Source organism: Oryzias melastigma, linkage group LG11 (genome assembly GCF_002922805.2).
Source record: "Oryzias melastigma strain HK-1 linkage group LG11, ASM292280v2, whole genome shotgun sequence".
Classification (NCBI taxonomy): Eukaryota; Metazoa; Chordata; class Actinopteri; order Beloniformes; family Adrianichthyidae; genus Oryzias; species Oryzias melastigma.
Genome location: NC_050522.1, coordinates 2,927,888 through 2,942,051, shown reverse-complemented (window position 1 = coordinate 2,942,051; position 14,164 = coordinate 2,927,888). Strand labels below are relative to the sequence as shown.

At 42.6% G+C, this 14,164-nt stretch overlaps 1 protein-coding gene across 1 annotated transcript in view; it reads right to left on the bottom strand.

Annotated features, from left to right (window-relative positions):
* Positions 1–6,150: 6,150 nt before the first annotated feature.
* The window catches only part of paqr7a (progestin and adipoQ receptor family member VII, a), an 11,250-nt gene continuing 3,236 nt past the window's right edge, over positions 6,151–14,164 (bottom strand). The window contains exon 2 of the mRNA XM_024257938.2: positions 6,151–7,799. Coding sequence (XP_024113706.1) covers positions 6,720–7,778 — 1,059 coding nt within the window. The 5' untranslated portion in view covers positions 7,779–7,799 and the 3' untranslated portion in view covers positions 6,151–6,719. The remainder of the gene's footprint in view (positions 7,800–14,164) is intronic.

Sequence of the window (14,164 nt, the reverse complement as noted above, 5' to 3'; positions counted from 1 at the left end):
GCTTCTTTGACAGGGCCAGTGATTCTGTAAGTTATTTAGACATAATTACTTTCTTCCTGCAGTATCCATTCCAAAAGCTTGAAAGTAAAGAAGAGATTTCATAAATGATGCTAAATCTTTCAAACAGTTCCTGTGACTCTAAACCTTTGACCCATGGTGGCTCTTATAGGGGTTACAAGTTTGTACACAGAAGTTTTTCACGTGATATGTCTTTCTCTGAAAAGTACCTGATTACAGAACAGTGTTGTTAAAACTTTCTGCTTTGTTCAAAAATCAAACCAGTCAGCTGTGGGTTTGTGAAGGCATGTGAGGCAAAACAAAGAAGAGCTGCATTTAAAGACCCACTCGGATGCAAATGTTGTTTTGAAATGCTCTTGTGGCATTTTTCTGATGCTGGAGGACATATTTAAAAAAAAAATAAGGTTATAGCTGTATTTTCTGAGCATTTGTTTTTACAAATTGTTGTGAATCAGGAGCAGACAAAAAGGCTGTTGGAAAAAGCTTGTAGTTGACATGTAGAATCTACAATGATAAGCTGCAGTCTTCCCACTCTGCTCCATTCTGATCAACCATTTATATACAAATAGATTCATGAAGGTCTTTGTTTTCCTCGTCTGCGCTGGAATCTGGATCAAAACTGTACACCTGGATAACTCTGATATCGCAATGAGTCATGAAGCACTTGATAGAAATCCTCCTTGTGAGATTTGGTAGAGTATTTAATTTTTCTTTTTTCACCTTCAAATACGCTGTTTGAGAAGGGTGTTCCTGCAGGCACGGAGACCCAAAAACGTTCTCAGGACAGCATTCTCAGGGCCCAGGCTTTTTTTTAACACAGCGCCCCTACCGACTGGAGGACTAACAGCACCCTCTGGACTAGGAAAAGGAGTTGCTCCATTTCGGCCTGGGGTTCCTGATGGAACATGCAAAGCTATAACCAAAAGTGAACTCCAGAATTAATGATGCTTTTGACTATTTAGTCCAAGGAATATGAGCTAATGTTTCAGACTTTGAGTTGGAGTAGGTACTAGGTCGCCGTGACATTTCTCAATTCCAGTGTCCAGACAAGTGTCCAAAATAAATGGTTTAACAAAGGTTTCCAGGAAAGATCAGACAGAAAACCAGATGTGGTGTTGGATCGCCTGGTGTTGACGAAGGTTCTTCTGGTACGATTGCCAAAGAACGATTGTTGTCCACTGATGGTGGTGTGTGTGCTGTGCTACTGGTCACATACGCTCGGGTATAAAGATGGGAGAAAACAGAGAATCGGGGGCTTCTTCAACAAAATCTGACTGGTTACGCTGGAATATTCTTTGACTTTATTCATGAATAAACAGACCCTTCTGAGCACTTAGCAGAGTCCGATTTTTCATATTACGTCAACTCATTTTTCCTCAACAGTTTCATTCACTCCAATCAGTAGGGGCGCTGTGTTGATTAGGCCTGGGTACTGAGGATGCAGGGGCTTGGGCGGATCTTACACTGCAACCACTTAGTATCCCCAAACTTGCCCCCCCAATATTCTGTTTGCACCCCCAACAGGGGCTGACTAGATCCGGCCCTGTTGCTCGCCATTTTGTTGCACCGCTAATGTTAGCTTGGGGATGTCATAATCTGTAAGCTAACAGGAGAGTGTAAATAAAGGAATGATGGGAAATGAGCAGGGGCTTACTCCCCACCAATGGTCCTGCCCACAAGTCAGAGGAAATTTTCCATTGAACTCCTGCTGCTCTACAGAAACTATGTCCTAGAAAACAACATAGGCTTTTATATCTTGACTAAAAAAAACATTGTCATAATTAAACGACCACTAGGAATGCTTTAAAAATAGATCAAAAGATGATTGAAGTGGGTCTTTAAAGATTTCTTTTAGTGATATCAAGTGGCAAATGCAGCCTGACACTTCCCTCATCAGTCAGTGAGCGAGTGCAGCTGCACTTCAGTGACTGACAGCAAACATGTTCAGATTTCAGATGGTTTTTAACGGAATGAAAACTTCATCCAACTTTGGACTTTTGCCTGCCAAATTTATCTTAAAATTACCGTCTGTTTTTGCCTGGATTTAACTTCTACTTTCCTGATGAAACTGCCTTAAAAACAGTTTCTCCACCAGAAACTTTTATTGAAACTCCTTTGTTTGGAATGATCTTTTTTCATGTTTGTTTGCTCTTTCTCTCCCACCCAGCCAGCAAGGCCAAGTGGGCCCCACATGGTTCAAAAGGGGGCAGAGAGTGTGGGCCCCAAATGGGTTTGTCCGCAGTTTCCGTGGTGGCCCCAGCTGTGTTTGTCCACATTGGCTTAGGTGGCTATGCTAGCCAGTCGCCCGGTGGACAGCGTAGCGAGTTCCGCTGCCCAGGGTCCGGCAAAGCAAGCAAGTGCTGCCGCCCAGGAGTCAGCAGAGCTAGGAGGGTCGCTGTCCAGGCATCCAGTCCCTAGGCAGCAAAGTCAATGTGGGCAAACACAGCTGGGGCCACCACTGAACTGCAGACAAACCCAATTGGGGCCCACATTCTCTGCCCACTTTTGAACCATGTGCGGCCCACTTGGCGTGGCTGACTGGGTAGCAGCCTCAGGCCTACATCAAACCTGGACTTTCTGAGTTTAAGCCTTTGCTTTGCCTTTGGGCTGTCTTCAGTCTCCGAGAGTCCTTTAAATAAACTGTTTGATCTGTGCGATCAGTCTTCCGCCCGCTCTGATCTGATCAGGAGCAGAGAGGAGCTGAAACGAGTGATGTAAACAGGCTCAGAATAAAAGTCGATCCTCATTTTCTTCTGCTCTTCTGCAACATTTCAGCTCATTTTTGCATGTTTTATTCCTTTAATAAAAACAGACTACTGGGTTAATTTTTTTTTTTTTTGTATTGCCTAAATAAAAAAAATGTAAAAACTGCATTAGACAAAATAACGTATTTAATCCTCTGTGAATGCACCACTGGAGGAATCGTATAATACAGAAACAGGTCAGGCTGCACTGCAGAGAAAAAAGAACATTGTGGTCCTAAAAACAAGAGCGCATGTCTGATTGAAGAGTTCTTGATGCAGCCTCTGTAACTAATCTGACCATCCAGACAAGAACTTCAGCTCCCCGACTTCTCAGAGGAGATACTGCTCACTGCCAACCACACTCAGTCTGAGCTGCTTTGCAAATTACCATGTGACCCTCAAGTGAATCTAAATCAGAGCCAAAGCCTGGCAGCAGGAGACGGTGCCACAGGTTGCCATGGAGACCGGCTTCCCTTTGAAACAGTCGTTAAGATGAGCCGTCACGTCGCACTTCTTCGTACCAAAGCGGCATGTTTGCTGTGCAGCAGATTCAGCTGCATGGAGCCACTTAAACTGTCTGACAAAGGTGGAGGTTTTAAGGATTTCTGCACTGCAGAAGCCTTAGTGAACTCAAACCCCACAGACAGACGACAAGTTTCTTCAGACTGAGGCATGTGAAGAGGAGAAATCCTCCAGAGCTTTCAGGCTGAAGTGTTCCCATCCTTTATGGAGAGTTATCTTTAGCTTTACAGCTAAGACTCGTGTGAATGCTTTGTTAAGTTTAAATTTCAGCAACGTGCAAGCTTTTTTTAAGCTAATTTAGCATCTACTAGAGTTTCTTCGGCTATTCTTAAGTTCAGTTAAAATTTTAGTAACGCGTTAGTTTTTTCCCGCTAATTTGCCATCTACTGAGGTTTAAAACCACTAGCTTAACGAAAAATTAGGTTTTAAAGACCTAATTTTGAGTTGAGCTAGTATTTCAGCAACACGTTGGCTTTTTGGCTAATTTGGCGTCCACTGTGGGTTTTGGGGGCCAATTCTGAACTAAGCTATCCTTTTAGCAACGTGCTAGTTTATTTAGCTGATTTGACACTTATTGAGGTTTTGGGATATTTCTGAGTTTATAACTTTTACACATTTTTTGAAATTTTTCAATTTTTCTGAAGGAGAAATCAGCCACTAAACGTTCATTATGGGTGGAGCGGAAGTAGTTGGGTGTTGGAAATCTTAAATATTAAATTTAAAAGATCTTTGATTCGTTTTCAATTTAATACTTTAATACAAACAAACATAATTTATCTGTTTCTTTATAATAGTTTAGAAAATAATTGTATTAAAAATAGTAATTTTTATTGTTTGTTTTACTTTGAAAATGAATGATACACAGATCAGTTATAGCATTAGTATTGCCCTAGCAAAGGTAACGGGGTGGGGTCAATAGAAAAGTGTCCAATCACACCAAGGTTTCCTTTTTTTTGTTTGACAAACTCAGGCAGGAGCGCGCAGGACTACAGGAGCGCTCATGGAGGCAGAATTCTGCCTCTGGAAGATTCATCGCGCGTGGAGTTCGATACATGCTCATGGGAAACTTTTGGCAGAAATTTCACGCCATATAGATTTGTATTATTCTGCAGACGTCGACAGCCTGCTCCTTTCCTCTTCCTGCTCTGTCTTCTCAGTGATGGAACAACAGTCTCTTCTGAAGGTGATGCTTCATCATGCTCTATAACAGCTGCAGTTTTCTGCCCTTCAGGGGTCGCTCCACCTAGTATAAGACACAAACTCACTGAAGAATTTTCTGTCAAAAGTTTAATACTTCAAACTCCAATGGAACAGAAGCAGAGACGACCACAGTGCGGGAGTTTAGCACATGCATGTAACATGAAAAACAATCAGAAGGCTACAATCAGACACATTCTCAAAAATAAAGCTTCGATTTAATCTTAAGGCTCCTCTAAAACAGACTGGCAACAAAGTGATGCTACGAGGCATTGAAGATAATCTGATATGTCAGTCAGTGATGGCCGATCAGAGGGAAACTGAACCGTCTGACTCCAATCCTCAGGTCAGATTTACTGGTGAACTCTTATTTGATCCTCTGTAAGAGTCAGAACTAAACATGGAGAAGCTGCATTCAGCTTCTATGCTCCACAGATCTGGAATAGACTTCCAGAAAACCTTAGATCTGCTGAAACACTCAGTGTATTTAAATCCAGGTTAAAGACTCACCTGTTGTCAGTTGCATTTGATTAATATGTATTCAAAAGTTTACGTCCGCACTGTTTATCTATGCTTGTTTTAAATTAAAATCTTTTTACTTTCTTTTAATTTTATTTTAATGATTTGAATGATGATGAATGACATTTTTACTATTTCTTTTGATTGTTTCTTTTAATGTTTTATGTAAAGCACTTTGAATTGTCTCTGTACATGAAATGTGCTATACAAATAAACTTGCCTTGCCTTGCCTCTGTAAGGAAGTCTGGAGAACAAACCATGTTTCTATTACAAAACTTCTTCATACAACACTTTTATGAGGTCTTGAATTTGGAAATCTATTTATTTCATGACACAGCTCCTCTGCCGTCATCTGGGTTCCCTTTCATGGCTGTAATAACCGACAGCCTCAGTTCTCCGTCTTCCCAGCTCCTCCATCAGCCTGCAGGTCTCCTCAGCTGTATGTGGGTTCAGCATCCTGTTTAGACAATCACCAAACCTCGCTCCGTGTTCTGCAGGTGTCATCAGGCCGCGCCGCTTCAGATAATGCTGGAGCAGAATGTTCTTGTGGTGCGGCATGAAGCTCCTGTTTAACATGCATGAGGCCTTCTCTGTTTGGATCATTCGAGGGCAAGGGTTGGCTCATCACTTCCTCTTTCAGCAGCTAAACTTCCTGTACATTCTCTGTAAGAGTGTTCAGCAGGAGAAATGAACTCTCAGCTTTTACAACACTTGCCTTGACTAATCCACGTCATTCACACATACAGAAACCTAACACTTCAAGAACCAGGGCGGGTATCTGCTGTGTTCAGGCGCCCCCTGACCTAAGATCCCTTCTGGAATACAAAAACACATTTTATAAAAAAAACATCACTGCACGTTCACATCTTTAACAACCAAACTTTCATAATGACCTGAAATTTTACCAACAACAATGTTGGAAGTAGAAAAAAAATCTGACCTCCCGCTTAAGTTAAATGCCAAATTTTCCCTTTAAAAAAGACATTGAAAAACAGTGACTTTAGTATTAAAACAGTACTAAAGTTAATAGTAAATTTAAGTTGTACATTCGTGTACATTCTAGCAGCTTTTCAAGAGTTTTACACCTGAAAAGAAAAAAATCTGCTCAAAACTCTGTAACAAGGAAATCCCATCAAGAATAGTCAGATTCCTTTTTTAATAATAACAATTTTTAATAATCTTAAGTGAATTACTAAGTTCATTTTGAACTTTTTGATATTTTGTAAAAGTTTAAAGTGTCTGCTAAAAAGAAAGGGTTTCTTTCATTTACTGAAAATGTTTTAATGTGACAAAAGCAATTATTTTATTAGACTAAAAGTGTGTGTGTGAGTGTGTGTGTGTGTGTGGGGGGGGGGTGATACTTTTGGATTTATCTGAAACCTTTAAGTAATCACAGCATAATGAACCCACTCCATTCTGTTTTTATCAACTTTCTGAGAAGAATATTGAGTGAAAATATTATTTTGAGCTGTGAAATGTTTGCGTGTTCAGCAGGTCGACAGATTCAGCGTCAACAGACATCAGTTTATCCTAAAACACCAAAATCTCAGGTTATTTCATATTAATACTAGACTTACCCGAATCTAATTTACATTATTTTTAAACAGCAATAAAGTTTAATTCATGAATCTTTAGTACCAAAAGATAAAGTGAGACATTTTTTTGTAAGACTCCTTGACCAATAAGCTTTCAGGTTGCTCATCCTCCATTTGTTGATTTTCATTTGGATTTTGTCTGGGCGTTGAGAACATGTTTGACTTTCTGCAGCATCACAGCTGCAATGACGGTGCAGCCAGCAAAGGTGACCACATACAGCCCCACGCCAAAAGCTGCCTCCCAGCTACAATGAAGCCGCAGGTACAGCGCCCGGCGACCCACGTAGTCCAGGTAAGAGGCGTGGATCTGGCACCATGTGCAGCAACTCAGCAAAACGTGGAACACCTGATGACTGTGGCCCAGGAAATCGCAGCGCCCTGGCAGGAAGCGCTCCAACACGGGGACAGTGAAGAAGAAGGCACAGCTGAGAAAGAAAGCCACCTGTCCGCAGTGGTAGATGACGGCGGGATCGTTGCTGGGCCACGCCCACAGTCTCCATGCCACAGGACTGCTGTCCCAGACGTAAGCCACCGTTGAAGGCACCACTTGGCATACCTTACGAACCCACGGCGGCAGGCTGTGGTTACAGTATTTGCCGTAGCAGCACCCAAGGCAGGACAGACAGCTGAGGAGGGCAGCAACAGGCAGGAAAATCCCGCCCACCAATTGGTGCAGATCCTCCTCTACAGCAAAGTAATAATGAACCACAGCACTGCCGTACTGGTACTGTGCCACCCCAACGTAGTCCAGGAAGAAGAAGCAGTAGTGGCATAGCTCAGATTTACCCCCCAGTAAATGAGCCGCCACGCTGAGCGCGGAGTAAGTTAGAGATGACACGACCAGGATGAGCAAAGGCCACGAATGAGAGTCGCCAACAAAATCCACCATCTCAGAGAGCTGGTGAAACCTCACCAGGAACACCAGGAAGGCCAGCAGGTGAGTCCACACGTTAATGGTCTCGTTGTGGCGCTGGAACATGGACAGAAAGTAGTAGCGCCAGTTCTGCTCCAAAGGTCTGTAGCCATAGTGGACGTACCGCTCCCTGAAGTAGAAGGGGACCTCGGTGTCCCTCAAGGTACCCGGCATGGAGGGTGCGGCTTCGGTCAGCATCTGGGGAAGCTGTCGGATCTGCTGCAGGCTGATGAACACTCGCCCAATGCTCTCCATCACAATGGTGGCCATGGCTGCTGAAGGAGGGTGGTCCTGTGAGGAGTTTCAGGGGTAGATCTACTCAGGTTCATGTAAGGTTGATACAACAACTTTAAAGTGTTAGTAATGCCCTGGGACAAAGCTAAAATAAGTATCCAGATATATTCCATATGTTCTAATGTATCAAAAATAACAAATAATTACCGTTGACAAACGCAGGTTTTTGTAAAATTTGACAAATTAAACGACAAATCACACTCGCATTTCGCCCTGCTTCAGAAACGGCTCGATTTGGGTCACGTGACCCGTTGACGTCACATGAGTGAGACAGCGCCAGCAGCAGAATGCAGGCGGACCCAGGGTGTCTGCAGATACATGTATGTGGGTGCGCTGCTGCAAAGTTGAATTCTATAAACGTCGGTGTTATGGTCCGACGGAGTATTAGGGCCACCAAAAAAAAAAAAAATAATTTTTAAAGTCGTAAATTTACGAGATTTACAATCGAAATGAGCCTATTGTGAATGAACACTGTGAGCAGAACCAGACCGACTAAACTGTGAAAAGCTTCTGATTTCAACAGGTAAACTGAATGTTTAAAACATTGCACATGTTTGGAAGTTTCTTTGTTTGATTTGCAGTTTATTAATCATTGATGGTGGCTTGCAGGATCTCTGCAGATCCGTTGATGAAACCATCGACACTCGCAGCGGTCCACCAGTCATTTCTTCCTCCGTGAAAGATCAGATCTCATTCATTTCTGTGTGATGCTTTCATCTGAAGAGGAATCGTTTTCGGAATTTTCAGTGTACTTAGCTAACGTGACAGACTGTTGTCATCCCCTGTTGTTGTTGTGTGTTGAAACGGGACGATTCATGTGGAGAACGGGGCGTACGGAGCACTGTTTACATTCTCCTTTGGTTTCTGCGCATGTCAGAGACATGCAGTAAGGTGGTGAAAGAGCTTCTGGGTATGTGAATAAAGTGAATAAATAAGTGAATAAATAAATAATAATAAAGTGGCGGACGGTCCTGCAAACATGTCTCTAAGCTCTTTATTTTGCATATGAAACTCTGCATTACCGACCCGGATAGTCAGCGTCATTGATGATTTGATTTAGAGTCGCCAAAAGGTTCCGATCTGTAAATAAAGCTTCACGTGATGCTCCACGTCTTCCAGCTTCGAGCATGGCTCTGATAAACGGACAGCTTTCAGTTTCATCGGCATTCTCAGCGTCATTGCCAAATAGTGAGCTCCTACTTTCCGCGCTGCCGGCTCAAATTGATAGGGCTTTACAGTCCTCAAACCACAAACACCCGGCGCCTCTGAATCAGCGTCACTTTCAGAACAAATGTTTCCACAATCTGAGTCTGAAGACAGAATTGTGGACCTTGAAATATCGCCGCTATCGCTAGCTCCGACACGCAAAGGAGAAGCCATCTTGCTATATTGACCCCTCTGACGTCACACGCACCACGTGACCAAAACGGAGCTTTTTACCCGGAAGAGACAGGTTTGCCAAATTTGGCCTCAAAAATGCCGTTTTATTTCAATATTTGTTGCTCAAAACACGCCAAAACATTTGGAAATGGTAAATATAAGGCGAAACACAGTTAACACCGAAAATGACCCACAACCCCATTACTAACCCTTTAAGTGATTGCATTATATACAGGATACCAGTATGGACACACTGGGCACGTTCAAGAACATGCACTCTTGAACGTGCATTTTGTCCATGGTGTTTACACTGGACAAACAGGGAGGGGCTTTCTTCTTCTTCTACTGTTTATTTCTGCATATCAGCCACCTACAGTTGAAAGTGCCATGGTGCAAAATGATGATGTGGCACAAATCTTGTAATTTAGGCACGAAATAGAACCGGTTTGGTTCATTGCTAGCATCTTTGCATTTGGCAGATAAGGGTAACCATAGGGCAGGTTTGTCAAACTCATTTTGGTTCAAGGACCACATTCAATCCCTCTGATCTCAGCTGGGCTGGGCTACCTGATGATTTTAATAGTAACTTAACAGAGGCGAGGCTGGTAGGGAACTTAACTGCATCTGACCCAGACGTGGCACGCACTTGCAAAGAAATGCTGTCTATTTCTTGATCTCTTGTTATGCTGGTATTTCTTTTCCTTTACTTCCCATAGTGGCAACTTTTTCCCCACATTCTTATATTTTTTCTCTTCATGACTGGGCTGGATTAAACCATTTGGCGGGCTGGACGCGGCCTGCAGGCCGTATGTTTGACACCCCTGCCATAGATCATCAGAACTCATCTCTCAGGCTCCATAATTGTAGTTTTTTTTTGTAGTTTTCTTCAATATGTTACCAGAACAAGATAACATCAACATAAAATGATCTGGAGGGCCGGATAGAATTACCCAGCGGGCCAGATCCGGTCCCCCCGCCTTGACTTTGACACATGTGCCATAGGGTAACAGGGGTGGCCATGGTGCAATAGTAGGGCAGTCAATCTCTAATCAGAAGATTGCCCGCCCAAATGTCAGTGTCCTTGGGCAAGACACTGAACCCCACCTCGTCTCTGGTGGAAGGTTGGCACCAGTGGTCAGCAGTGGAGCGGCCATCAGTGTGAATGTGTCTATAACTGTATAGCGCTTTGGGCCTTTAAAGAAGGTAGAGAAGCACCATATAAGTATATGCCATTTACCATTTACCATTATGTCAGCAGCATGGACTCGGCCAAAAACAAACTCAGTCATCATGAGGCTCTTTATTGTGTCTAGGTTCACCAGATAAAACAAATCCATACATCACTAATAAATTCAAGTCCCTGATTTGCCAAAGTTCGTAAAGACTTGCATACCTACGGGTAAATGCGACAGTTTTGAATGCAGAAGCCCGAAGTGCAGTCACATAGACTTTTCATTGCAAGTGGCCGCCTGCGTGTTGCAGAGGGCGGTATGAAGCTAGCTTGACACTAAAAGCATGGAGTAAGATACACAAGATTTGCACTGCTTCAACATTTAGCACCAAGCCTCTTCCAACTGTAGGGGGTGGACATGCGTTAGTAAAGAGAAGGGCTGCCATAAACGTCTATTTTAGTAGTTGACTAATCTCTGATTAATTTCTTTGATTAGTCGGGTTGCACATCGACTGGATGTAAAACACATCATTAGCTTTAAACAAAGTGTTTAAGCTACAGTGGTGTGAAAAACTATTTGCCCCCTTCCTGACTTAAACATCGGAGCTAAAGCTCCGATGTTAAAGCTAATTCATTTTTTCAGAAGTTATGTCAGTGAGCGGAACTTCAGTCTCAGTTTTTGAACGGAAAAAAGCTCTCGCTAGTTTTACTTTGAAAACCGGAAGCTTCACCATCACAAAGATGTTTACTTCCGTTGGCAGTACCGCGGCTCTTTCGGCTTTGTTTTAGTTTGTAAACTTAAAGAGGCCCTACCATGAAAATTCTACTTTTCGAGGTTTTAAATGCATTCTACTGTTCATTCCTTCTCAATAAAGAACACTGAAGTGGTATTTTGATCTGTTCATGCATTTAAGAGTAATCCTGTAAAAACCTGCACTGTCTGCAGCAGCATACCCATCTGCAGCTCCCATACCCACGAAAACCAGCGGGTGAAACGTGCTGACGTAAGATCGATGCCAACCGCTCCCTTTAGGAAGAATCTGCTCTGACAGCTCCACCCCCAGACTAACACAACACTCAATTTATCCCTTTACCAGTTATAATCAGTGAAAAAAAACTTTCATTTTAGATGCAGAATACCATATATCTTCCAGTTGTGTCTTGTCTTAAAAAAAAACATGGTTAAGGAATCGCCTCATACTGCCAGTAGAGATAATTATCAAGCCAAAATCAGCACGAGTGGAAAACCAGCCAAAAAAGATCAAGAGGGAGAAACTTGAAATGACCTCCACATGTAACACCAGTCCTGTTTGGAGGGTTTTCTAATTGTTGCCACTGAAGTGCACCTGTTGTTAATTCCATGAACACCAACCATCTTCTTGACCGCTTCTTCCCTTCCGGGGTCGCGGGGCGCCGGAGCCTATCCCGGCTACTGAAGGGCGAGGGCGGGGTACACCCTGGACAGGTCGCCAGTCTGTCGCAGGGCCTCAATCACACACACATCCACCCTCACATTCATACCTAGGGGCAATTTAGAGTCACCAATCAACCTATGAAGCATGTTTTTGGACGGTGGGAGGAAGCCGGAGTCCCCGGTGAAAACCCACGCATGCACGGGGAGAACATGCAAACTCCACACAGAAAGGTCCCAGCCGGGATTCGAACCGGGGCCTTCTCGCTGTGAGGCAAGAGCGCTAACCACTGCGCCACCGTGCAGCCCTCAATGAACACCAATACAGCTGAAATTGATTAACGAGGCCGTTAGCCGCTAAACCAACCAGAAAATTATCAGACAGGTTTAATTCAATTCATGACAGGCCCAATAAAAAAGTGTTCCTTTAATTTTTGTGAGCAGTGTATATATGGATATTGTTCACTCTGACAGGCTTAAGAAAATCATGGTAGGGCCCCTCTAAAAAACTACATTAAATTATAATTATAACGATCTCGAATTAGCAATCTTGGACGTCTGGAATATTCATACTCGAATTTTCGGGAGATCGTGATTACCCGAGCACCCGGATACTCGTTACAGCCCTAGTTAGTATGTACTAGGGCTGCCACAAACGATTATTTCAATAGTCGACTAATCTCTGACTATTTTTTGCGATTAATCAACTAATCGGTTCGTGCGGCGACTGGATGTAAAACACTCATCTTAACCATCATTATCTTTAAACTTGAGGTCTTTAAGCTATATTCTAACTAAAATAAAGACAATAGTTTATTCATCTTTTAATGAATCTGCAGCTTTTCTCCTTCATTTGTTTCTGGTATTAAAACAAGACTTAAATCAAATGAGGTAATATGAATCAACTACAGAAAAACTTAATAAAAGCCTGAAATTCTTTTTTAAAGAAAATAAATAAAAAGGGGGAAATTTATATTTTTAAAAAGGGAGAAAAGCAGTGGATGTTAGAATGTACAACAGTTCTTTCATTCTTTCACTACATCCACTGCACATGCGCAGACAAATACTTCATATTTTCAGTTTGGGGGAGAACCCATAAATCTGTGTTACTTCTTTAATGTTGTGGTTGTTTTGCTGTTTGTTGTCGTTTTGTGACTTTAAGTTACATTTACTTGTAGCTTAATGCAGATAATGTAATGCTACACAGGTAAACTTAGCTCTGGACTTTTAGGTGAGCTCCTTCACTTCTGGGACTCGTAGTTTTAAATCGTTCCACAACTCTGCAGCAGATCTGTACCGACACACAGCCTCTCTGTCTGCGCGGTGAATGTTTCATAATCCGCTCTTCAAACGGAACGATGTGATCGCGGCGGAATATGAATGAAGCCTTGGACGAGCGGTTCATTTCCAGTGTAAACTCATTATACGCGCCGTCCTCTCGGCGTTTGGTTAGAAGAGCGCAGATTATGAAACGTTCACTGTGCAGACAGAAGCGCCGTAGACACGGATCTGCTGCAGATCTTCTGGTTCATCTCCAAACAGCGCAGTAATGACAGCCGCGGCAGCGCTAGCCGATGTTAGCACCGATGTTAGCTTAGCTAGACGAAGCTCTCTGTTCAGCGTGATCAAACTCCGTCTCAACATGCTTCATCTTCAGGTGATCATTTATCGCCATAGTGCTCTCATGGAACACAAGTTCTGTCTTGCAGAAATTACATTTGACACTTTTTCCTCTTTTATTTTTCTTATGTTTCCCACATTTTCGAGCTAGCGTGTTGTTATGAGACTACCGAGAACTTCCTGTGACATCACTGCTGACCGGATTAGCACCACTGTGCATGTGTGACAAAGAGAATGGCAGATCCGGCATTAGAACAGTAGTTTTAAGATCAAAACAAGGAAAAAAAAACAAACAAAAAAACGACGCTTCGACGACCAAATTATTCGTCGACTATTTTAATAGTCGATTAGTCGTCAATTAGTCGAATAATCGTGGCAGCCCTAGTATGTACCCCTTTGATTCTTTCACTGGGCTCCCCGCTGCAATAAAAGCCACAATCACTGGTTACAGAGCAGTGGCTTTCTCATGCCGGTGTTCTATAAATCTTTCCTACCTACACCTACTGCACATGCACAGATCGAAATTACGTCATATTTTTTATAAATCTGTCCTACCTCTGCAATGTTGTGGTTATTATGCTTTTTTTGTTTTTGTGGCTCTAGTTTACATTTAATTGTAGCTTAATGCAGCTAATGTAATGCAACAGTTTTCAACTTGGCTCTGGACGTTTAGGTGAGCTCTTTAAAACTTCTGGGACTCTTTAAAGGACTAGTAATGGGCTGGGACAAAGCTAAAATAAGTATCCAGATATATTCCATATGTTCTAATGTATCAAAAAT